Source organism: Schistocerca serialis, chromosome 9, assembly GCF_023864345.2.
Source record: "Schistocerca serialis cubense isolate TAMUIC-IGC-003099 chromosome 9, iqSchSeri2.2, whole genome shotgun sequence".
In the NCBI taxonomy this organism is placed as follows: Eukaryota; Metazoa; Arthropoda; class Insecta; order Orthoptera; family Acrididae; genus Schistocerca; species Schistocerca serialis.
Window position 1 is genome coordinate 49400021 of NC_064646.1, and position 24005 is coordinate 49424025.

Here is a 24005-nt window from a genome sequence, read left to right on the forward strand (position 1 = left end):
TAGTCATCATTTGTTGCTAATACTGTATTTGCTCATTTATAAGATGAGCTTTTTCCCAAATTCATCATCTGATAAATACAGGGTCATCTTATATTTGCAGATTAAATTTTTGGTGCCGAGGTCAACATTTTTACATTCTTTAGTAGTGTGTGTAGGCGTAGTCTTACATTTAAAGGGCTTGTTTTACATGTAGAGATGAAGCTGTGGCTACTGAGGTCACATGCAGATTTATTTTGAAAATTTCAGAAGGGCAGGGCATGGCAAATGATACTCACATTCCAACAGGCTCAAGATTTCTTGATATGCTGAAGGGTTTGATACAGCATCGAAGTTGCCTGAACAATTACGTGACACTGACTCGTACACACGAGTGAAAGAGATATGCTAGAAGCTATGAACTAGCCACTACATCAGTCTGTTGCTATTATTAAAATTTGCCAATTTTATGAAACACAGGAGGAAATATCATTAAATTCTATTATCTTATAAACTTTTGTTGTATTTTAACATTTTTGCTATAAACGTTCTTACACATGTAGGGATACCATGGACAACCCTTAATGCTGCTTTTTAAACTAAAGATGATATTCAAAAATGGAAATGTTTTCCTTCAAAAAAGATTAGTTGATTCAGAAGCCAGACCGATACTTTATTTGGTTATGAGAGACTGTAATGATGTACTAAGAGGATTGCAAATGAGAAATTCGATCGCTGTTCATGTACTTGAATACTGTGCAAAAATGTAAAATGTTACCAGCTTTTAATAAGCTTCAGAATGAAAGTTTAACAAAGGAAATAAATCACTGCAACTGTCATCATGAGAACAAATTAAAGTGGCAAGACCCATTGCGGAGATAGTATCAACAGACATCACTAGATCATGGGGCCAGCAAAAGACTGAGACAGAATTGTAATTGTGATATTTTATTTATGTATTCACTGAAGTTTCTACAGATGACCTGCACACTATAAGATATTTCAGTTTCTTTTTTCTAAGCTCAACATTATGGAATGGTTGAGGGAGAACAGTGACACTAGCTTGGCTGAAAGCTAGGATGATTGCAGGGAGGGGAGCAGCGAGCAACCAGCAGATTTCATCGTGTTGCCTGCCATGGGAATCTGTATCATGTACTTTAGCTTTTTATGGACATCTACAACATTTAAATTGCAGTTTGGCTGAATTCATTTGTAGTCAAAATCAAACTGACTTTAAAACTGGACAAATACTCAATAGTAGTATTCCTTTCTGCAGGATACAGTAAGTCTAGGCAAGGGCCAGTAGTGTATTTATGTGTTTCTTGCTGCAGTGTTGTCAATGCTCTCGCTGATGCCTGATGGGAATGAAATGGGGTGTCTCAGCTGCTTCTACACAGCCAATCAGTGGGCACTGGGCAAATGATATGTTTGGAAGTGACAGACATTGTAATTTTCTCATGTCATTATAGAAACAAAATCCAATATGTATTCAGAAAAAAAGGGCTGTGTTCTCATGTCCTACTGTAACAACCACCTCATAAATAGCAACATATTCAGAAGAAACAGCCAAACATTTATGACAATGAAGACATAGGCTAAATTTCATGGTTGTGCTATTAGGATGATGATGACTAAAATAGTGATACAGGGATAGTGAGCAAGAAAGGTAGTGTAGCACCACAGTTTAAGATAGTGAAGTTAGATTTGGTGCAGTATTTCAGAGCGCACAAGTTACAGGCGGGTGCGGGCTGGATTGCAGTAAGTTACACTGACCAGCGGTTGCGAAGTGGAATGGAGGCCACAGGGGCCATCGAACAGCTGAAAAGCGTAAACACAGCGGTTCGTATGTCACAAGCTGTAGGAAGAAGGTGCCTGCTGGCGCAACTACGGTGTGGGGCGTACATGACTCGGAGCGATGCCTTAGCGAAACACAGCTGCGATGCCGAGTATAAATAGATGTGGTTTTCTAACGAGATTCATTCAAGTGTGGCAGCTCTCCTGGATGGCGGGGCCTGTCACACTACCGGTGACACACGGCAACAGATAGGGCGACAGCGTCCCAGTCCACGGCGGGTCGTCGGTTCGACCCTCTGAGGCCGATGCGGGGTCCGCACCCAGCCGGGGTGGGCCACTCTTTGGCTCGCTAACACGGGCAGTTATCTCAGCTCCCGACCCACACTGGAGACTTCCTGAGGCGCGGGCCGCAAAATTCGGACACCGGAACTGGAGCGGTCATTGCCGCCGCATTCCCAGCTAAGCCAGCCGAGAAAGAAGCAGCAGCGCGGCCGGCCTACGGCTCCCGGCGAAGCAGCACAGAGTCAACAGGGACGGTGGCCGCTGAGCCGGCTGCTAGTGCAGCCATCCTGACGTAATTGGAACTCTGCAGCTGGCGTACGAGGCCGGCCTGACACAGTGCGTTGCACAGGCTGCTGGAGTACTACCTCAGCAATGCGGGGCCTGTGACGCGGACTGAGGTCAACAAAGCTCTGTAGTGGAAAAAATAAATCATTTGAAAAGCTCGGACGAGTTTTAATACGGCACCTCCCGGCACCCACCCACTACAGTACAAAATGAAAGGTCTGGAAATTAATACAAACCATTTCTTTTTGTTTATTTTATTTCTTCTGGTAGTATCAAAATGTAGACAATCAATAAATGGCAGTAGTTTAGAATAGGTATAATGCTAACTTTTTGGCAGATACCTTGTCAGTAAAACAGTCTTTAATTTTGATTAGGCAGAATATGTTAAAAATAAATTTTTCTCAAGGTGCCTCTTATACAAAGGGGCATCCTATACTCAGGTAAATAGCATATATTTGTTATCCTTACCATCAGATATATGTGTGGACACAGATGAGGTGGCACAGTTCTTGTAGAAGAGTAGTGTAGAAAGCTGTCGCAGTTGGTGTTCACGAAATATGATATGGGAAAAACCACTGACACGCATGTTCACTTAGCAACAGTAATATGCTGGGCCAGTTAATTCTTACATTAAGATTGGCTAATCTGGACCTGGCTTTCGTACTGTGCAGTGCTGTCAATTCAGTGTGCTAGCTGTTTGTCATCCCCATTTCATATTTATAGTTTTTTCTCAATGCTAGTTTCTACATACTGTTTCTATATACTGTTTAGATACTCTGGTTCCCTACAGATTGACTCTCACATAGTTTTTCCTATTCTGGAACCCAGTTCCCCAGCTTCCCAGTTGAGCACTCACTGTTGGCTAGAGCAGTGACATTTGTGCTGCCAGGGCTGTTTTGTGGTGGTGTCGTGCCTGTGCAGATACAAAAGGGGCAATGGAGAATGTTCTGACAGGTGTGACACTTCTTTGCTCATACTACCACCATGGGCCCAACATTTTTGGTATGCTGGTAGGAACATTTGTGCCTCCACAAAAAAACAGCAGCAGAAGCAGCTGCAGGAGATTCTCAGAATGCAGAGTTGCTCTCCTCTCATGCTGTGCTGGTGGCAGGCTGTGCACCTGCAGGAAGTGTTCTTGACAGTTCCATTGAGGCTAAGCAAAGGTGGGAGAATTACCTTCAGCATTATTGCTGTATTGTCAGGTACGACACCAGTGCAGCTTATAAGCAGTATTTCAGACATCAAAACAATTTGGTTGTGGCACAGTTGCAGTTTAACCCGCAACACGAGCATCCTGGGCGGTCACAGTCGTGTGCAGCTTGGATCGCTGACCTGCAGGGTCTGTCGCGTAATTTCAGTTTGAATATCCCCACTGTGCTATCTCGTATGCAGACTTGTTGATTAGGGACTTGATCCTCTGATTAGCACCTGACCGTAAGGTCCCAACTGAGGCATTGGACTTGTCGGGCCCATCTTTAGATGAAGTTGCTCAGATTTCTGACTCGCATCAAAGTCATGTCACAGCAAGGGATGTACTTTAACAATTTGCAGTTGGTGAAGTTAGACAGTTTGTGACTTGGCAAGACACAGAATGGTCATCAGATGCCCCTGTTCTTCCCCTGGACTCATTGACTGTCTCAGACATCCACAGGCATTGTCCATTTTACTAAGGTGTATGACCATCTGTTTGAGAATACCTTGGGTCAAGCAGAGAATTTCAAGACCTCTGCTCCATACAGCTGTCAGTATTACCTAAATTTTGTCACACCTAGTGAGGTGCACATTGATACAAACTTGGAATCATTTCTCCTATTTCATCTAGTTTGTGAGCTCCGCTTTGGAGGTTATTCAGAAGACGAGCAGTGACTTAAAACACTAAACACATGATGTGTCGTAGACTCGCATTCCATTCCATGTCCAGAACAGATGTTGCAAAATTGTCAAGGGCCAGTATTTTTCTCGCATCGACCTGCACAATGCGTACCTACAGCTGCCATTGCATACTGTTTCTCAGTGCTGCTTCAGGCTCAACAGCTTTTTTGGGCTTCACCAGTTTAGTCATTTACCCTTTGGAGTATCAGCTGCCCCAGGAATTTATCAAAGACATTTGGAGCCTTTGTTTGAAAACATTCCCTATACCATCAACTGCCTTGATAATCTCTGGGTCCAGGGCTCCTCACAAGAGGAGCATTTACCAAATTGGCAGACACTTTCCCAATGCCTTCATTGCAAATTGGAAAAATGCAGTTTTTTGCCCCAAAATTGCAGTTTTTGGGACATGTGCTTAACAAAGTTGGCCTCATCCCTAAGGACAAATGCACAGAAGCCATTGTCAACCACTGGCTCCCACGATCTTGAAGGAGCTCTTGTCATTTTTGGGCAGGATTTCTTATTATGCTAAGCTTATTCCCCAGGTCGTGCACATCCGCCATCCTCTTAACCAGCTTGACAAAAGGGCATCATATTTGTGAGTTCCGCTGAATGTCACCGGGCTTTCCAGTCTTTCAAAAGTGTTCGCACTCCCTGTTTGGCTTCTTTTACATTTGGTAAGCTGTTAACTCTGGCCTCTGATGTGTCCCATTATGGCATTGGTGTGCTCCTGTTGTGTTGGAACCCAGGTGGCACTGATTAGCCCATTGCTTACACATCAAATGCACTTTCAGCATGCAAAGTAATTATTCGCAAGTGGGAGAGGTGTTGCTAGCTACCACCATTTTCAGCTTTAAAAAATTTTGTTGCAAAGTTTCCCCCCTCCTAAGGTACTGCACAGGACCATGCCCAGATTGCAGGAGTGAGCATTTTTTTTTTTTTTTTTTTTTTTTTTTTTTTTTTTTTTTTTTTTTTTTTTTTTTTTTTTTTTTTTTTTTTTTTTTAATTGCTGCTATTACATACATTCACCGCCCTGCATGCTAATGCAGATGCACTACTGTGGCTGCCACCAGGACCCCATCCAGAGTTTGGTAAACAGGTTGCTCTCACTTTCACATTGGACAATACCTTGCAGCAGACAATGCTGGATTGTCCTTTGATGGTAAGGAGTTCACAGCTGCTGACCCAGTATTGTGGAAAATAATCTCTACAGTCCAGATGGCACGGTTCAAGCACACCCCTTCGGGAGCACATTTGGTGTGGCGTACATTTTTCCTACTGCCTGATCAACTTGACGTTGCCTAGGGATCCTCATGACTGACTGCCAGGGAGTAGCAAAACTGTCTAGTTGTTGTCCCTCTAGCATGCATTCTCACATAACCAAGCTGCTGTACGCTTTGTGCTGCGGTATCTATCATGTGAAGGCTTTGGCACAGGGACACACCTACTGGCCAGTGCCTGATCGTGACATTGAACTTGCATGGCCTGTGCACAGAACCGGGCTGTGCTGGTACATCAGTTTTACTCTCAGCTAGACCTAAAGCGCCTTTGTGACAGGGAGCATATCAACTTCAAGGGGCCTCTTTTTTTTTTTTCTCCATTGCCTGATTTCCCATATGTAGCCAGACTGTCCTCCACACACCAACAGCAACTATCCATGCATTATCAGTCATCTTCATTATTTTGGTCTCTTCCTAGGCACTTAAGTTGGCAATTTGCACTGTGGAAGTTTGAGGACTTTTGCACTTGGTGGTATCCAGCATCTGACTACGGCCATGTTTCACGAAGCTTCTAACTCTTAGGTGGAATGATTCATGTGTAGTTTAAAGACCAAAATGAACTACTCAGAGTCTGCCTCATTCTGTGAAGATGAAGATGTCCTGTCTAGCTTTTTTCTAACGTACCAACTGATGCCAGTTATCAGGTGTCTCCTGTTCATCAGTTTAGGGAGTAAAAAATTTTAAAAATATGGTATACTTTTCCTACAATTATTTATAGAGGCGATGACATCCTCTCAATTAAGAGACACTTTACAAGTGATACATTCTAGGGAGTCTGCTCTTCCGTGATGTTCCTCAATGTCCTGTCTGGAGCTAAATGAAAATCACCTTATTTCTGAAACTTCCTGGCAAATTAAAACTGTGTGCCCGATCGAGACTCAAACTCGGGACTTTTGCCTTTCGCGGGCAAGTGCTCTACCATCTGAGCTACCGAAGCACAACTCACGCCCGGTACTCACAGCTTTACTTCTGCCAGTACCTCGTCTTCTACCTTCCAAACTTTACAGAAGCTCTCCCGCGAACCTTGCAGAATTAGCACTCCTTATTTCTACTTGTGCAGTGGCAGTGTGTGAACATAGGCGAAGACATCAATTTCACAAATTCACTTTTAACCATCAATTCTAACACTATCTCATCCTAAAGACAAACTAACAATGAAGTAAACGCTCACATAATTACCAGTGTGTCTAACGTAACACCTGACAAGTGTCCTGCAACTTTACCTTGGATTAAAACATAGTTTGACAACCAATCACTCACACTGAAGAAGTGTTTTGCAGAACAACTGCATCATTGGAAGTACTCAGTCAATTGACTGAACTGTTTAAATGTCCAAACCAAGCAATGTGGTGCAGGTGTGAAGACATAGATGAATGTTTGAGATGAAGGTTCACAGACTTGTCAATCTTGTGAGAATTTTTGTTTTCCTAAATCATTTCAGATAAATACACAAAGAGTTTCTTTACGCTTTTGCACTCAAACATGCAGACACCGGGTGTCTGTGTGCTCTTATTTAAATCGGTAGTGCCAGCATGGAGTGCGCACCACAGAGAATTGCGCAAGTCTCTTTGTGAAAACAATGTGGCCACTGACCAATGATTAGAGTATACATTGAAACAAAAAATGTACTTCCAACCAAATATATTCACAGAAGCACTGCAGTGCATAATTTTTCACTGTATGATTTTTCTGAAACACGCTCTTTAGGGTGGAGAGCTGGTTTTCAGGGCGTGTTTCATAGTAATACAGTTTCATGCCTGCCAGCTTTTTCTCTGTCTTAACATGGTGCACAACCCTTATGCTTGTTCCTGGAAAGCTTGTAGATAATGTGCAACATTCCATTTAAGATTTCCTCACCATCAGAAGTTGAACAACGTCTTCATATTTTTCATCTAGTTTCTTCACCAACTAAGTCCTTAAAATACTTTAACAGAATGTTTTGTAAGACAGTACTAGCATGTTGTTTCTTCCCACAGTTTCCAGAAAATTTGCATCAATTGCCTGCAACTAAAGCAGTCTGAAAAGAAGGCACAACTAAAGCAGTCTGAAAAGAAGGCAGATGACTGTAACGATTCTCTTAAAAAAATTGCAAGTTTTGACACTTTTGTAATGCCATATACACCTGCACCTGCATTTCATTTCTTCTGTGAAAACATTTCTCCAGTTCCACCACACAGAACATAGTGGCAGTGGTGTCACTTTCTGTACTTTTACTGTAGCATATCTGTTCATTTCATCAGCTCTTTCTTGAAATAGGTCATCTGTAAAAATTAAGTGAAAGAAATGAACTGGTGATAATGGATCATTACTAGTTTCAGTGATAATATCACACTTTGAAGAGTCAAAAAGGAAAATCTGTAAATTCATAATGATTGTCACTTCACGTTCACCATGAATGTTCTGCTGAATAATAAGAAACATTAACATTTTCATTGTTTTCATTATTATTTTCACTTGTATTGTTTACAACCACTGTCACCATCAAAATCATTGTCACTCATTTTCACTTAGAGATTCCTATAAAAGCTTTATAACCTCTTCCTCAGAAAGGACTGTGTGAAGAACTAGCCATTTTACTACTATTAACTTGAACGTAATAATTAAAATATTTCTCTCAACATGACAGTTTGACACCAAGTTAATACAGGTTTCCTTAGACAGCAGCACTATGCTGCATTGATGCCTAGTACCGTCAACTTTGAGAATGGAACATGTGAGAGCTATGAAAAATCATGTCTAACATGGCTTGACAGCAAAATGGAAAACAAAATTTGCAATGTTGATCACACTTGTCATTGTAGCAGAAAGGGTTAGTAAGAATGCAACTGGTTTCTTCAACAAATGAACTAATGCTCTCTTTTTCTCATGACCTTATTGTTAACAGTATGTTAAACTCTTACACTTTCACCCTTTATTTCATTCTTCCTTCTTCATTGAACAATATAGAAATGAGAGTTAAGAGAGCTGGAGCACTTACGAGCATTCCATCTAATTCTGCCTCTGTGCTTTGAGGTCAATGACTGGTATGTTTTGTGATGTACAGGGAACTTCAACTTTATCTTATTTAATAATATCTTTGATTTTCAGCACTGATGTTGTTTTATTTGTCTGATTTGGAAATACCGAAAGCCATGATCCTTGTTTTAAAGATCACGGTAGTTCATGGATGTCACATTTGGTGAAAAGTTCATTCAAGAGACATTTCTGAATGCAAACAAGGTATGAAATAATTTCTTATTACCCAGTCAGTAACAGGATTTCATTTCATATAATTGCCCATACATACATTATAGATTTTAAAAATGGACTTTCATGTATTGTGCATATCCTTCCAAATACTCATTCAAATTATTTCCTACACATTCGTTTCTTACCACTAAATAATTTGGAATGTGATACTGATGAACAAATTACAAAGAGAGTTCCCTTCACAAGGAGATACTTCAACTATAATTAATAATTGAGTAGGTAAAAATTATTTTTAAAAAATGTAAGTTTTGTTTTTAAGCTTGAGGAAAAATAAAACACTTTCAAAACTTTTAATTTAATTACATTGTTTAATATGTTACAATTCTTTTTGCATATCATTAGGGTGTAACATTTCTTCCCTTCTCAGGGTTAGTGTTCATATTAGATGGAAAAATGGCCCATTGTTCTGTATTGTATGAGAGTGATTTTTTTCTGTATAACTTCTTTTATAGCAAATAAAATACTAAGGATGGTTCTTGTATTGTTTTAATATCCTTATAATACTAATAGCTGCAGATAAAAATTAAAATAAAAACATTCAAACAGATTATCTCTCTTCCCTAACCATGTGAGTATCATTTTTGCAACATGCAAGCTGATTCTATTATCTGAAATTTTATATTATTCCTGAAAATTTTTGGGATATTTATAAGTAATTTATGCTTCCAGTGTGTAAAGGAAATGAATTTATTGACTTTTATGTGCAATATTGGTACAAACTGGTTGTTAAAAGTAAAATAATGGTACAACGGCTGTTTTTAAGATTGATTCTGGCAGCAACAGGGGTAACAAAGGAAATGTAGAGGCAGCCACAAAAAAATAAAATGTTTTCTTAAAACTCACATGATATCATCATTACTTCACTTCCTTTAGGATGTTACTAAGGCAGAAAAACCAGAGCAAATAAGGAACCTGTAGCAGTTATCCTTGATATAAGTATCTGAATTTGGTCAGTTGGTTATTACATTATTTGATATATTCTGGTCAAGCAATGTGTAACAACTGATGCAACAGTCATTTACATACTCACAGGAAATGTCTATGAACATGAACATGAGTTATGTTACCGACACTGATGCCTAAGATAACATCCTAAAATAAATGAAAATCTTCAATGTTATCATCTAGCTTAAGTGCCTTGTCCCCCTACTGCAAAACATGTGGCATAGGTGTTATTTTTCAAGTATTCCTCCTTTGTCTTTGAATGCAGGTAAGTACAAAAGCAACTGTTGTACCAGTTTTCAGCATTGCTCCAAAGGAAAAAGTTTCTGCAGATGTCAGTTAGCCTGCAACAAGTAAAATAATTATATACGGATTTGTTATTAACTTTTTGTTTTAAAATTTACCATTTATTTTTAACAAACTGAAAACAGTTTTTTCTGTCAGGCAAGAAAATTTATCCATAAATTTCCCAAGGAGAGTAAAGAGTTATCTAAAATCAACATATTTGAAAAAGAAGTTAAAACATACCTCTTACATAATATATACTGCAAAATCAAGGAAGTTGGCAAACTATCATCTAACCAAAACATGACCACCTGCTCAATAGTATGTTGGTGTACCTGTGGAACACAACACAGCAATGATTCTGCATGGTGTGGATTCCACAAGCCTCGGTTCATTTCCAGAGGCATGTGGCAACAAATGTTTGCACACAGGTCATGCAGTTCTCACAAATTATGGTCCACTGTTCAAGAACCTGACACCCGATATCATCCCTGATGAGTTCCATTGGGTTTAGATCAGGTGAATTGGTGGCCAAGATAGAAATGAGAGTTCACTATCACACTCCTCAAATCACTGTAGCATGATTCTAGCCTTGTGACAGAAACAGCCTACGAGAAGATGCCATCACCATCAAGGAAGACGTCAAACATGAAGATATGCAAATGGTGTAAATTAATGTTTGTGTAGTTTGTAGCTATCATGATGTTCTTAATTACTGCCACAGGCTGCACGGAATCCCAGCTAAATGTCCCCCATTTTGAGCAGTGATTCACTTGGATGATGATGTATCTGCACTGAGCCATTAACCTGATGTAAGAAGAAATGTAATTCATTTGACCAGGTGACACATTTCCATTGACCCATTATCTAATCTTGATGATACCACATCCACTGCAGTTGTAACCGATGATACTGTTGAGCCAGAATGGGAAGATAAAGGGGTCACCTGTTTGAGCCTCACGTTCAACACTCTGCATTGAACTGGGTGCTCTGAAACACTTGTGCCTAAACCAGTAAAGTAATCTGTCCTCAGATCTACCACAGACATCTGCTTTAATGGGCCAACTTCTGACCTGCACCTTCTGTGATGGAGCATGGACTACTGACAGCTTGTTGCCTACTCAAGATTTCACTGCCCTTCAACCTCTTTCCACAGATGCTCAAGAAGTAGCACATGGACAGCTGACCAACTTCACTGTTTCCAAGATGCTGGTTTCAAGGCATCAAGACAGAACAATATGCCATTTGGCCTCTTTCTGGGTATTTCCACATGTTTGGCCCGTATTGTTTGCTAGAACGATTCCCCATTCACCTCTGCTCCATTCATATACTTCTCTTGTCGTGTCACGTGCCTGCAATGTCACCCAGCAGCAGTCGGTCTCAGTGCAGGCAGTGGTCATAATGTTGAGACACATCAGTGTATGCAAGTGTTGTTTTTCCAGTGTTGATCTTCTCTCCTTTTTATGATCAGTCTCATGTTCCCTAATCCTATACCTCAATACTTATGCCCCTTCTACAAACATGACCTTGCCATATTCTAGCCTATCATCTAATATACTTTTCCTTCATTCCTGCTTTATATTTGTTACTGCTCCTGAGTACCTCATTTTAAAAGTTCCTGTCTTCAGATTCCTGAAATAGCCTTTAAATTCCAGTCTTCAACCTGTATCAACCTTATCCTTGACTTACACATTGCCTGTGGTGATTACAAATGACAATAGCTCCTGTCTCCATTCAGTTTCTCTATCATTCAGACACTGGGTCTGAGAGAACAATAGATATTCTCCTCCTTCAAGCCAGTCATAAACTTGAAGGAGATGCCACATACCATCTGAAAAGCTATCCACCATGATTGTCAAATATGACAAGCTCCTGATTATCCAGATTAATGTGCACCCGAGACAGCACAGGTAACCAAAAAGCATGGCTGACACTAAATACAAATGTTTGTACCATAAACTGCTATTAATTATATTTACAAAACATGTTACATTTCAAAGCCCTCTGCACTGCGTGTGCATTATTCGCTCGACACTGACAATTTGTTTACAAAATTACTCACAAACTATACTGCATTTTGGATTACTTACTTTCAGTTTCACGTTTAGTGAATAACTGTCCAAATTTTCTGTTTCTGTTTTTCATTTATTTTTTAATGACTATGGTTCTTGTTATCCAGAAAATCAAAACATTGGCATAGCCAAACAAATTTTTTCATGCATACTCTGACATATCAATTTATTTCAAAGCCTTGATGTGTGTTATAATGAGCCCCTTGATCTCTTCCTCTAACGATCACACTTTGTCCACTACATCCAAGTCATTCAGCTGCTCAGCTTCTACTTCATAGGCATTGTTGCTTAACCAGTTGTGGAAGTTTTTGCCCCACACATCTTCACAACCACAAAGCCACCTTCCACTATTAGTGCACTACTCGGCTCTGTGAAAGATGATTTGGGGCTTAGGAAGCTTAATATATACAAAATTCCATGTCAGAGCCTTACATCAGCCTTTTGATTTGCACAGTTCATGACAGGTGTGTGGAACATCGCCATTGTATGAGGTTACAACAACCAGAAAAATTGGTGGTGGCAGAACATTGCTTAAACAAGGGACATGGTATGAAATTTGACAAAACTGTGATATTTGCCAACACTTATGGTTTTTGGAACAGTGTCTATAAGGAGGCAGATGAAATTAGGTTGGCAGATGATTTAATTACCAGAGACAATGGGTTTCCTCTTAGCAGGACATGGGATCCTGTACTATCTCACATCAAACCAGAACATTCTTCGGTGCAGCCAGTCAAAATGTTTGAAAATTATCTTTGAGTGGGATACACTGTTGCAGCCAGTGTTCTACTAAGGGTGGCACCATCTGCACAGTCTTGGAGGGCAGCAACTGTGATGGGCAGTGCATGCACTGTGTACAGTGCAGAGGCCTATACAGGACGTCGATTTGCAGCTTGGCATCAGTTCTGAGCAGGACTCAGCAGCAGAAGCAGCATTATCCTGAAGATAATGAACAGTTGGATCACTGAAATATTCAACTGAGTTGAGTTTAGAATCTGGCCGCAAACCCAGAGAGACTTTAAAGACATATTATGCCGGGAAAGCCTATGAAGTCACTTCAAGTACCCCTACAAAGTCAAACCACTAAGCTGTTTCACTAGATCAGTCAGACAATTAGTAGAATCATATTACTCACTACTAAAGCCTTCAAAGTCACTGACAGTTGAGAACATTGCCATTTTCTTTCATGAGCTGTAGTTGAATACGCATAAGTTGATCCCTGACAGTTGCAATGTGTTGGGTGCAGCAGCTTCACAGGCCTACCTCAACCAGTAACATAACCTTATTTTGTAAACATCTATGTGGCAACGTCTTATTGTTGTCACACCTCTGAGGTAGCTACTGTTTCACCTACATTCGTTAGTGCTTTGCAGTTGATAGCTAGCAACAGTGCTATGAGCTGTTGGGCATCTTCTTGCACCATCTCGACTATAGATAACATTGTCTTCACATTGTCCCAAGCATCACAGATACCGTGGATTGCATCACAGCTTTCAGAAATTGATGATATCTGAATCTTCTCAGAAAAGATGTTTCATAAAATTCAACCACGTTTCACAGCCACAAACATACCTTGGTCCATTGGCTGTAAAAGTGATGCAATACAAGGTGGTAGGTACTTCACAAATACAGTTCGATCATTCAAAGCAAGCAAATCTTCCGTAGGATGGCAAGGTGCATTGTCCAGCAAAAGAACTGCTCTTTCAGGTAAGCATTTACCTTCGAAATTTGTGCACACAACAGGAATGAGCATAGAATTCAGTGTCTCCTTTCTGAAGCCTGTAAGAAAGTAGTGCGTTAACTTGTCCTTAGACTAGACTTAGTTTTTTTTTCCAATTTTTGTGATTAACAAGTGGTTTCCATTTGTATTAATGTTTTAAATTTGTACAGCAAATAACAGTTCACTTTTCTTTGCTAGGCTTATTTCTGATAGCATACACTTCAGTCCAAGATGCTGTCTGTTCCAAGACACAAGGAGAAAACTGTTCAGTTAGATGTGACCGCAGAAATCACAAAAAATCATCAGCTATTTATTTTCCTGGTGCTAAGTTTCTTACCCTGATCAGCACTTTCTCAAGTTCTGTAGCAGTGTTTGGAGTGAATCAGTCATTGTGATGATGAAATATTGACAAGAGACATTTCACAGAACTCAAAGAAATTCTGGTCATATGTAAAGGCTGTTAGCAGCACCAAAGTTAGTGTTCAGTCCCTAGTGAATGACTGCATTTTCGAATGTTCCTTTAAAAAGAAAAACCAGGAGAATTGCTCAAATTTAATCCTTGTACCACTGAATATATGAATGGAATAAGTATTAGTGTCAATGGTGTTTGGAAAAAGCTGAAATCATAAAAACCAAAAAAGCTCCAGGCACCAGTGGAATCCCTGTCACATTCTAAACTGAATTTGTGGCTGAGTTAGCCCTTCTTTTAACTGTAATCTCTTGCTGATCCCTTGAACAAATACCTGTGCCCAGGCCTTGGAAGAAGGCACAGGTCACACCCATCTACAAGAAGGGTAGTAGAAGTGATCCACAAAACTACCATCCAGTGTCCTTGACATTGATTTCTTGTAGAACCTTAAAACATATTCTAAGCTCAAACATAATCGGGTATCTTGAACAGAATGATGTCCTCAGTGCCGACCAGCACGGATTCTGAAGACATGGATAATGTGAAACCCAACTTGTTTTCTTCTCACATGGCATACTGAAATCTTTAGCTCAAACAAATGGGTAGATGCAGCATTTCTTTAGTTCTGAAAAGCATATAACTCAGTACCACACCTATGCTTATTGTCAATGGTATGGTCATATATGGTATCAAGTGATTTTTTATTGGATTGAGGACTTTTTGGTAGAGAGGATGCAGCATGTTATCTTGGAAGGAGAGTCATTGTCAGATGCAGAAGTAACTTTTGGTGTACCTCAGGAAGGTGTGTTGGGACTCTTGCTTTTCGTGTGGTTTGTTAATTACCTTTCAGACAATATTAATAGTAAAATCAGGCTTTTAGCAGATGATGCAGTTATCTATAATGAGTACTATCTGAAAGAAGCTGAATAAATATTCAGTTAGATCTTGATAAGATCTCAAAATGGAGCAGAGATTGACAACTTGCTCTAAATTTTCAGAAATGTAAAATTTTCCACTTCGCAAAATAAAAACATGTAGTATCCTATGACTATAATGTCAGTGAGTCACTGTTGGAATTGGCCAACTCGTACAAATACCTGGGTGTAACATTTTGTAGAAACGGCTGTTATTCACACATTCTGTATGTGAATGGAACAGGAAGAAACCCTAATAACTGGTTCACTGTGATGTACCCACACAGTGGGTTGCAGACTATAGATGTAGGAGCATTAAATTTTTCTGCAGTCTTCAGAGTTTCATGGGACTCTCCCACTTTCTCCATGAACATTGGACCTGATGTAGGAGCAACTCCTGCTCTCTTCTGTTTGGAGCAAAAGTGTAGTGCTTCATTTAGTTCCATGTAAGCTGAAGTTGTCAGGCACTTGTACACTGACTGTCTTGTGTGGCTGTCAGCCTTGGTTGCAGAATTTTAGCGCAGTTTCTTTATTTCCGACTCACTGTTTTTATGTGCCTGTTCCACAATCCTGACAAAGTTTGCCGCAGATTTTTCCTTTCTTACATCACCAATAACTTATAATTTCTTTTAGCTCATTAGAAAAATCATTTCTGCATGTATCTATCATCTTTATAGCATATGTACAGGGAGACAGATATTGAACTATATGAAATAAAATTGTCATAACTTCTGAACAGTTTGCATTAGGACATTCAAACTGCATGGTTGGCTGTGGGGCATGTTAGGAATTAGGAAGGGCATACACAGTTTGGTTTAGCGACAAAGCCCACTTTCGTTTGGACGGATTTGTTAATAAGCAAAATTGGTGCATTTGGGGGACTGAGAATCCACATTTCACGATCTAGAAGTCTCTTCACCCCCAGTGGGTGACTGTGTGGTGTGCCGTGTCCGGTCATGGAATAATCAGTGCAATATTCCTTAACAGCATGGTGACTACCAAACGGATTGTGAAGGTTTTAGATGATGATTTCATCCCAATTATCCAAGGTGATCCTGATTTCAACAAGATGTGGTTCATGAAAGTTGGAGATTGGCCCCATTGAGGCAGGAGAGTGTTTGATGTGCTGGAGGAGCAATTTGGGGATCACTTTCTGGCTCTGGTGTACCCAGAGACCACTGGCCTGGGCCTCGATTTCATACAGATCAGTAACTGTCATCCTGTAAACTGCCCATAACTCCAGCAACAACAATAAGAAATGTGGTTTAGATTAACACTTTGTGTCTTAAAGGAAGTAAACACAGAAAAAAAATCCTGTTAACATGAGGCTTGTATGTCTAGTAAGCAGCACCTGTCAGTTACTTAATAGTTTAAAAATATCCATCTAAACACAAATTTAAATCACTAATTGAATATATAGTGGTCTCGTAATGATGCCATTTTTTAAAGATCAGTATATAAATGAGAAACATTATATGTAACCTTAAATTAATGTTGATTTACAGCCTCCAACACACACCATACATATTATCCTCACAAAATATTAAAATCATAATTCCCAAAAGGTCTGTTGGAAATACTATCATTAATTTTGTTACTCGAAGCTTGTAAGGTCTAATTTCAATCAGTTTAGATCAAATTAGTATTCTACATTGGAATTGGCTAAATTCTCTCTCTCTCTTTCTCACTCACTCACTCACACACACACACACACACACACACACACACACAAACATGACCAATGTTTCCAGTTGCCAAGGCTAGACTGTCTTATTCCATGATGTTTAAATGAAAACGAGTCATTTTATTTGTATAATCATCACTGCACAAGTAATCATAAGAAATTGCCTTCCCCAACTGTCTCACAATATCTCGTACCGGTACCTGTTTTCTTTTCATAAATTTACTTAGTTTGTGCTACGGTGCACCTTTTTTCCACAGTAAATATCAATCAGATCCTTGCAGGAATGACTTAGTCAAATAATTAGAATTATGATCAGGAAACTCACCATTGATGTACTACTAAACTGAGCAGGAATCTGGACTCCAAAAAATATGTAACACATTAAAATTGAATTCAGCATGTTGTTGCATGGAAATAAGTACTTAGTAGGCAGGAGGAAATACAAAACTCGTCTTTGAAGCTGCTAGTGACTTGATGGATCCAGGGACATATTTCCCTTGACTAGCTAGACTGTTGGCCTGTAGAAGGATAAAAATTTTAGAGTGTAAGATGACGTCAGCAGTGGTACACTAAATTGTGTCATATATATCAATACACTACTTTACAAAACACAATTTCACAGTAACAACACAGAATTAAATTTCCTTGATATTAAAATAAAGAAACACAGTAATGGTTCTGAAATTTTGGCAATAATATGTCCACATCAAGTGGCAAGTGACTATTGTTGATCATTCATCTTTGTTCATCACTGATCGTATGTACAATGAAATAGGTTTAATCTCGTGTACATCATATCAATATACTTAATTACATACAAAATTAGACATTTAGGCTGACATTTTGAGTTTTAAGGTATGTTCACAATTTGTTCATCAAAAAATTATGTTGTTACAAAATAATTTTCAGCCAGTCAGCTATATAGTTTTGCTTAAAATGATTTCCAAGACATGGACCATGCTGAGGTAAAGATTTGCAGGGAGCTGATGCTGTACGAGTGGGTTGCTTTTATCAAGCTTTATCTCAGAATATACATTTTGATTCTTCCCCTTCTGTTGTGCTGGTGAATATCTCCTCTTGTATGAAATTCTTTTACATTCAGTTTAATGTAGAATGCTGAAACATATGTATTCAGGTTTATTATTATGAGTGTATTAAGTTTTTTAAACAGAGGTTAATACTGATCTCTTGGCCCAGCCTTGCACATTTCTATTGTGAACATGTTTGTATCTTTAGTATGTGTCTTATGTTAAGAATGCCTTCACACTAGCAGTCTATAAGAAAAGTGAGACTGGAACAGCCCAAATATGTTGTCAGCCTTAGATATTCATAAGCAACTATCTCTCTTCTGATTTACACATCAGGTATGTTACTCTTGAAATCTTTTTGCAAATATCACTTATGTATTCTTCCCAGGTCAACTTGGACTCAATAAGAAATTGTAATTTAACCACTCTATTTTCTACATTATTAGATAGTAATAACAGGAACTTGTCTCGGTTACAGAAGTTTGTTAGAGTAGGAGGAGAACCCCTTCACTGCAGCATCTAGTGATTCCAGTGGCATTTGTTGTACTACTAATGTGTCTTGATGGGTGGTAATTATAGTTGTATCATCAGCACAGCAGATCACAGAATGGGGAACATGACGTGACAAATCACTAATTGCAATTATGAAAAAGAAAGGCCCAAGAACTGATGCCTGTGAAACCCCTGTCTCAATTTTTATCAGAGAATGGCTGTCTCTCACAGAGACATACTGTCACTTAAGTATAAAGCAATTACTTTCACTGGTATATTATGTAAACCATAAAATTCATACTTCACAAGCAAATTTTCATAAGGAATACAATCAAAGACTTTACGTAAGTCCTATAACACAAGTGATACCTTATTCTTCTTTTCAAAAGCAGTAATTATCTGGTTTCTGATGTCAAGAACTGCCGAACTGGTATTTTTTCCTCATCTGTACTGAAACTGATCCTTTGAAAGGAGGATAGTTCCTTCAAAATAATCACTTAGTTGATTGTATATGAGTTTCAAGTATTTTGGAAATTAAGAGCGCTATTGAGACTCAATAATTTTTGGGAATATTTTTCTCTCTATTTTTATAAATTCATTCAGGAAAAATTCCAAATTGAATACATTCATTAAAAATAAAAGCTAAAGTTTCACAGATCAAATGAATGTTCTTGATAATATTGTTGAACAGCCAGTAATTATAAGTTTTAGACTTCAGATATGTTCTATAATCTATATCAGCCTGGTTAAAGTCCATCTAACAGTTACATTATATCTCACAGTAACAATGTTATCACAAAGCAGAGATGTTGACTTAGGCACAACAAAAGACACACTCTCACTACCCCCCCCCCCCCCCTCCCACCCCTCTCTCTCTCTCTCTCTCTCTCTCTCTCTCTCTCTCTCTCTCTCTCTCTCTCTCTCACACACACACACACACACACACACACACACACACACACACAAAACCAAAATTTCTGACTCTGACTCAGCATCTGCACTATATGGTGAATAGTAACGATTCTTAATATTGTTACATTCCAGCCAGGATTTTCCATTGTTTAACTTCACAGTAACATTATTTGTTCCCTTATGCTTTTCAGTTCTTTAGTATATGAGTTTGGTAACTCTCTTTTATGCTTACATTTGATGTTAGTCTTTCTTAGAGTTGAAAATTTGTACCACACATCAATATTTTTGCTGAAGAATGTATCAGACATAGTTTTAATGTTAGTTTGTACAGTCCATGTTTTATACAAAAAAATCCCATTTTATACAACTTAGTCCATCAGCAAACGAGTTCACAAAATTATCTTTCTGACCTCTCACCCGCATCTCATTCATGGATAGTATTACTGGTGTGACATGACTGTTGTTGTAGAGTGTGAGAAATGTTATCATTCTGCATTGAACATTCATTATTACAAAGCTTTCTGTCAAATTAAAGCTATAAGCCAGACTAGGACTCAAACTTGAGACCTTTGCCTTTTACAGGCAAGTGCTCTACTAACTGAGCTATCAAAGCGCAACTCTCAGCCCACCCTCCCTGTTCTACTTCTGCTGGGTGATGAAATGTACTCTGATATCTCAGGAGGTAGATCACTCGCCCACAAAAGGTGAAGCCCACAGAGTCAAGTCCTGATCCAGCACATAGTTTTCATCAGCCACACCGTTTCATATCAATGTACTCTCCACTGCAGAGTGAAAATTAATTAATGATCATCAGCATCACTCTCTCCATAAAAATGAACAAGGAACATAAAAAAGATCACAATTCTTAACTCTTGAATCAGCGTGTTGTTCTCCCTGAAATACAAGACAAAATAGGAGTTTCTCCTTCCACTAAACAAAACAAAATCAACAGGGCAAGAGAGTGAGAATACTGATGCCTGTAGACAAGAAGTGAGAAAAAAACTGAGAGAAAACATAAGGTTAAATATATGGAAAACTGATAAAAATTATAGAAGGAAATTACAGTTTAAAATCTCAATGCCAACCAGGTCATTAGACACAGGACACAACCTCAGATTTGGAAGAAACAGGGAAGTATATATATGCCATGCCCTTTCGAATAACTTCATATTTCACTTATGTTATTTAGACTTTTGATGCTTAAAAGTAGCAGCAGGTGTATCCAAAACAAAAGGCAGTACAAATGATTCATTTTGGAACACAAACTGTCATCATCCATATGAAGAGAGACTATTCAGAGGCTAAACAGTTATGTGATACACAATCCTAGATCAATGTAAGTGCCACAGGATCGGATAAAGAGAAATCAATGAAATGCTATCAAAATGTGTGATTTTAAAATTGTGATTGCAATTGTCAGAGAAAACAGTACATGAACTGCAGGTAAGGGAAGAAAATAAAAGCACAAGTGAGATGAATGAAGAATCAAATGGTAGAGAAGTAGCAGGGGGAAAAATGAGATGATCAGATGTGATGAAGAAAAATGCAGTAAATAAATGTCATGGTGACAGAAGAAGAAATGGATTCCACCACACTTAGAGAGTCCTTTCTTCCAAGTAGTTTTAGTTTGCATATAAATGATTTATGGCAATAGGGACAGTCAGTAATAACTACCTACAATGCTTATATGAACATGTCATAATTAAAATGAACAATGAGCTGCAAATATTTATAGCTAATATGAATGGTTAGTCTCTTCAAAAGAGATTAGAAGATGAACATCAACTAAAATAAAACAAGGGTAATGGAATGTAGTCCATTTAAATCAGGTGATGTTGAGAGAATTAGATTATGAAATGAGACACAAAAAGTAATAGATGAGTCTTGTTACTTGGGCAGTAAAATAACCGATGATGTCCAAAGTTAAGAGAATATAAAATACAGACTGGTTAAAGTGCAAAAAGCATTTTACAAAAAGATAAAATTTATTCACATCAAATATAAATTTAAGCATCAGGAAGACTTGTCTGAATGTATTTGTGTGAAGTGTAGCCTTGTACAGAACTGAAACATGGACATAATCAGTTCAGATGACAAGAGAAGAAAAGCTTTTGAAATTTGGTGCTACAGAAGAATGTTGAAGATTCGATGGGTAGAGTGAGGAAGACCACAACACAAAGACATAGAAACATGTAAAATTACTGGCTTACTGAACCAGGAGGTCTTTCCCCTAACAGTTGAGAGGGGAAAGAGTTAGAAAAGAGACTGACAAGGTATCCTTAATCCTTGTCATTCCTGTCCTATGGCCTCTCCCTCCCTCCAGGAATCCTGGATCCAAAAGTCAGCCAAGACATTGCATTTAAATAACCAGAATATAAAGAAATAAAATGGTTAATTTCTTGAATTTCCTATAAGTTGTAGATATTGAAAACAAAATAGCGTTAAGGTGTTTGGTTATCAACTTTGATAATATTCTTACTACTGATTTCCATAAAATAAGTACTTTTTCTACACTTTTCCCCAGAAGATTATGATATGGGCAATATTAAGTGAAAGGGTGCGAAGTACACTATCCATCACACCCGCATGTCAACATAGTGAGAGAGAGTTATAAGTACAAAGTTAACTGAACTGAGCCTTTGGTTAACTTATCCATATTCTGGTGCCATCTGAGGGTTTACCTCAATAATACTGATATATTATTAAACAATATTTCACTAATCTACATTGTCTCAGCACTACTTCACCAGGGCTGTGATTTTAAAAGATCATGCCTCAGAATGTAACCTACTATACTTTTATTAGCCAAAACAGTCCACCATCTCTGTACCAACGATGTCAAATTTCATACCTGCATGAAACTAATTGCCTTGCCATGTGGTTCATATTATTGTGACATTTACTACATTAAAACTAGTCCTATGCACCCCATTTCTGACATGTCATGATTGTTAAGATTCAGTACAGTAAAAGGATGTATCCTGTGACACATGTCATGTGACAATGAAAGAACACAATCAAATGAAACCAAATAAGGCACTGAAAAATAATAGAAACAAAGGGATCTTTAATGCTTTTATTGTTGTTCAATTCATTTGATTGTTTGTACTACTTCCTTATCTGCTTTTTATCTGTTTTACCCTTTTGTACTACTTCCTTATCTGCTTTTTATCTGTTTTACCCTTTATCTCATACATGTCTTTATTTTAAGCTTGTCCTTCACATATCTCTGAGATGTAGATTGCTCCCTCAGTAATTTCTAGGTTCCAAAATTTTTAAAAATAATTTGTTGCTAGAATTTCACGGTCATATCCTGTGTGCAGGATTCTGGATGCCTTTCTTAAATCACATCAGAGCAGTGACGTAGTTTCATTCCCTCGACCTATTTCCTCTCTTCTGCTAGTTGGAGGAACCCCATGGTTTGAAGAAGTTTAATAAAACCTGAGTAGTGATGTAGTTTCTTTCTCTCCACCCATTTGCTCTTTTATGCTCTGTGGAGAACCCATGGTTTGCAGAGGTTTCGTTTCCATTACATCATGTTTGTATGTAGGTATGCTCAGAACTCCACATGACAAGAAATTACTACTGTACCTTCCTCATTTTGTCTGAAGTTTTACATCTTTCCTAACTGCCTTCATCACTTCAATCTCATTTCTTTCCTTAGATGTTGCAATGTGTGTATTTGTCAGTCCCAGTTCAAATCACCTGTTTCTCCTTCACATAACTCAATGTGTGATCATCAGTACTCAACTTTGATTCTCCCCATACTGATTTGTAGTCATCACTGTATTACCATTATATTTACAGCTGAGTTCATTTGAGGAAATAATGTGAGAGTCATATTTTAACAAAGTCTTCCTGGGCTTTGAGGCATATTGAGCCTGAAAATATTTTATTAATCATGTAACTAAAAGACTACTCATTCCTACATTACATGTTGTGTGTTTATGCTTTCAAAATATGTATATAGTTGTATAGTAACTGAAGAAAATTATAAAATAATATCCCAGTAAAAAGAAAAGAAAAAACCTTGGAGCTATTTATATTTGAAACCAGCTGACTAGGTACCAGCCTTGGAAGCTATACTTAAGAGGAGAGACTACATGAATCTATTGAAATCATGTGTCATAAATGACAGACAATACTGAATGTCTTAATGGCTTCACATACTACATTTCTATCCATTTGTTTATTAATATACACACTTACCTTTGCTCGCTTCTTGAATTCCTCTTGAGCAGCAGCAACATTCTCAGACTTTCCACTCCATGCACGCATAGCAGAGGTCTGAAAATTCATTTAATGATTAAAATTATCCTACTTTTTGTCCACTAGATTATTTATCTCACTGTGTAATCTTCAAAAAATTATGTTTTATGATGCCATTGGCATTGGAAAGTACTGAAGTCATAATCAGGAATCATAAGGCAGAAATATCATAATAGAAATTCCAGGGTGGGGGGAAAAAAACAAGGACAAGAAAACACACTGTTCAGAAGAAATGTGGATAGTACATAGACTTACATAATACTAGGTCTGTTTTCAACTTTGGAAAATAAAAACGTCCAGAGGGGCCAGGTCTGGAGAGTATGGAGGATGAGGCAACACAATGATTTCATTTTTTGTTTGATAGTCACGCACCAACAGGGACGAATGTGCAGGTGCATTTTCGTGATGCAAGAGCCACGAATTGTCTCACCACATTTCAGGCCATTTCCTTCTCACATTTGTTCGCAGGCATTGCTACACATCTTGATAGTACCATCAATTAACAGTTTGTCCCTGTGGCATGAATTCATGATGGACTAATCC

General features: G+C 38.4%; 1 protein-coding gene across 1 annotated transcript in view; it reads right to left on the reverse strand.

The window, feature by feature from the left end:
• Positions 1–9408: 9408 nt before the first annotated feature.
• Positions 9409–24005, reverse strand: part of LOC126419180 (fructose-bisphosphate aldolase-like) — a 62316-nt gene continuing 47719 nt past the window's right edge. The window contains exons 7-9 of the mRNA XM_050086311.1: positions 23403–23480; positions 17087–17279; positions 9409–10021 (exon numbers count right to left, since the gene is read on the reverse strand). Coding sequence (XP_049942268.1) covers positions 17184–17279; positions 23403–23480 — 174 coding nt within the window. The 3' untranslated portion in view covers positions 9409–10021; positions 17087–17183. The remainder of the gene's footprint in view (positions 10022–17086; positions 17280–23402; positions 23481–24005) is intronic.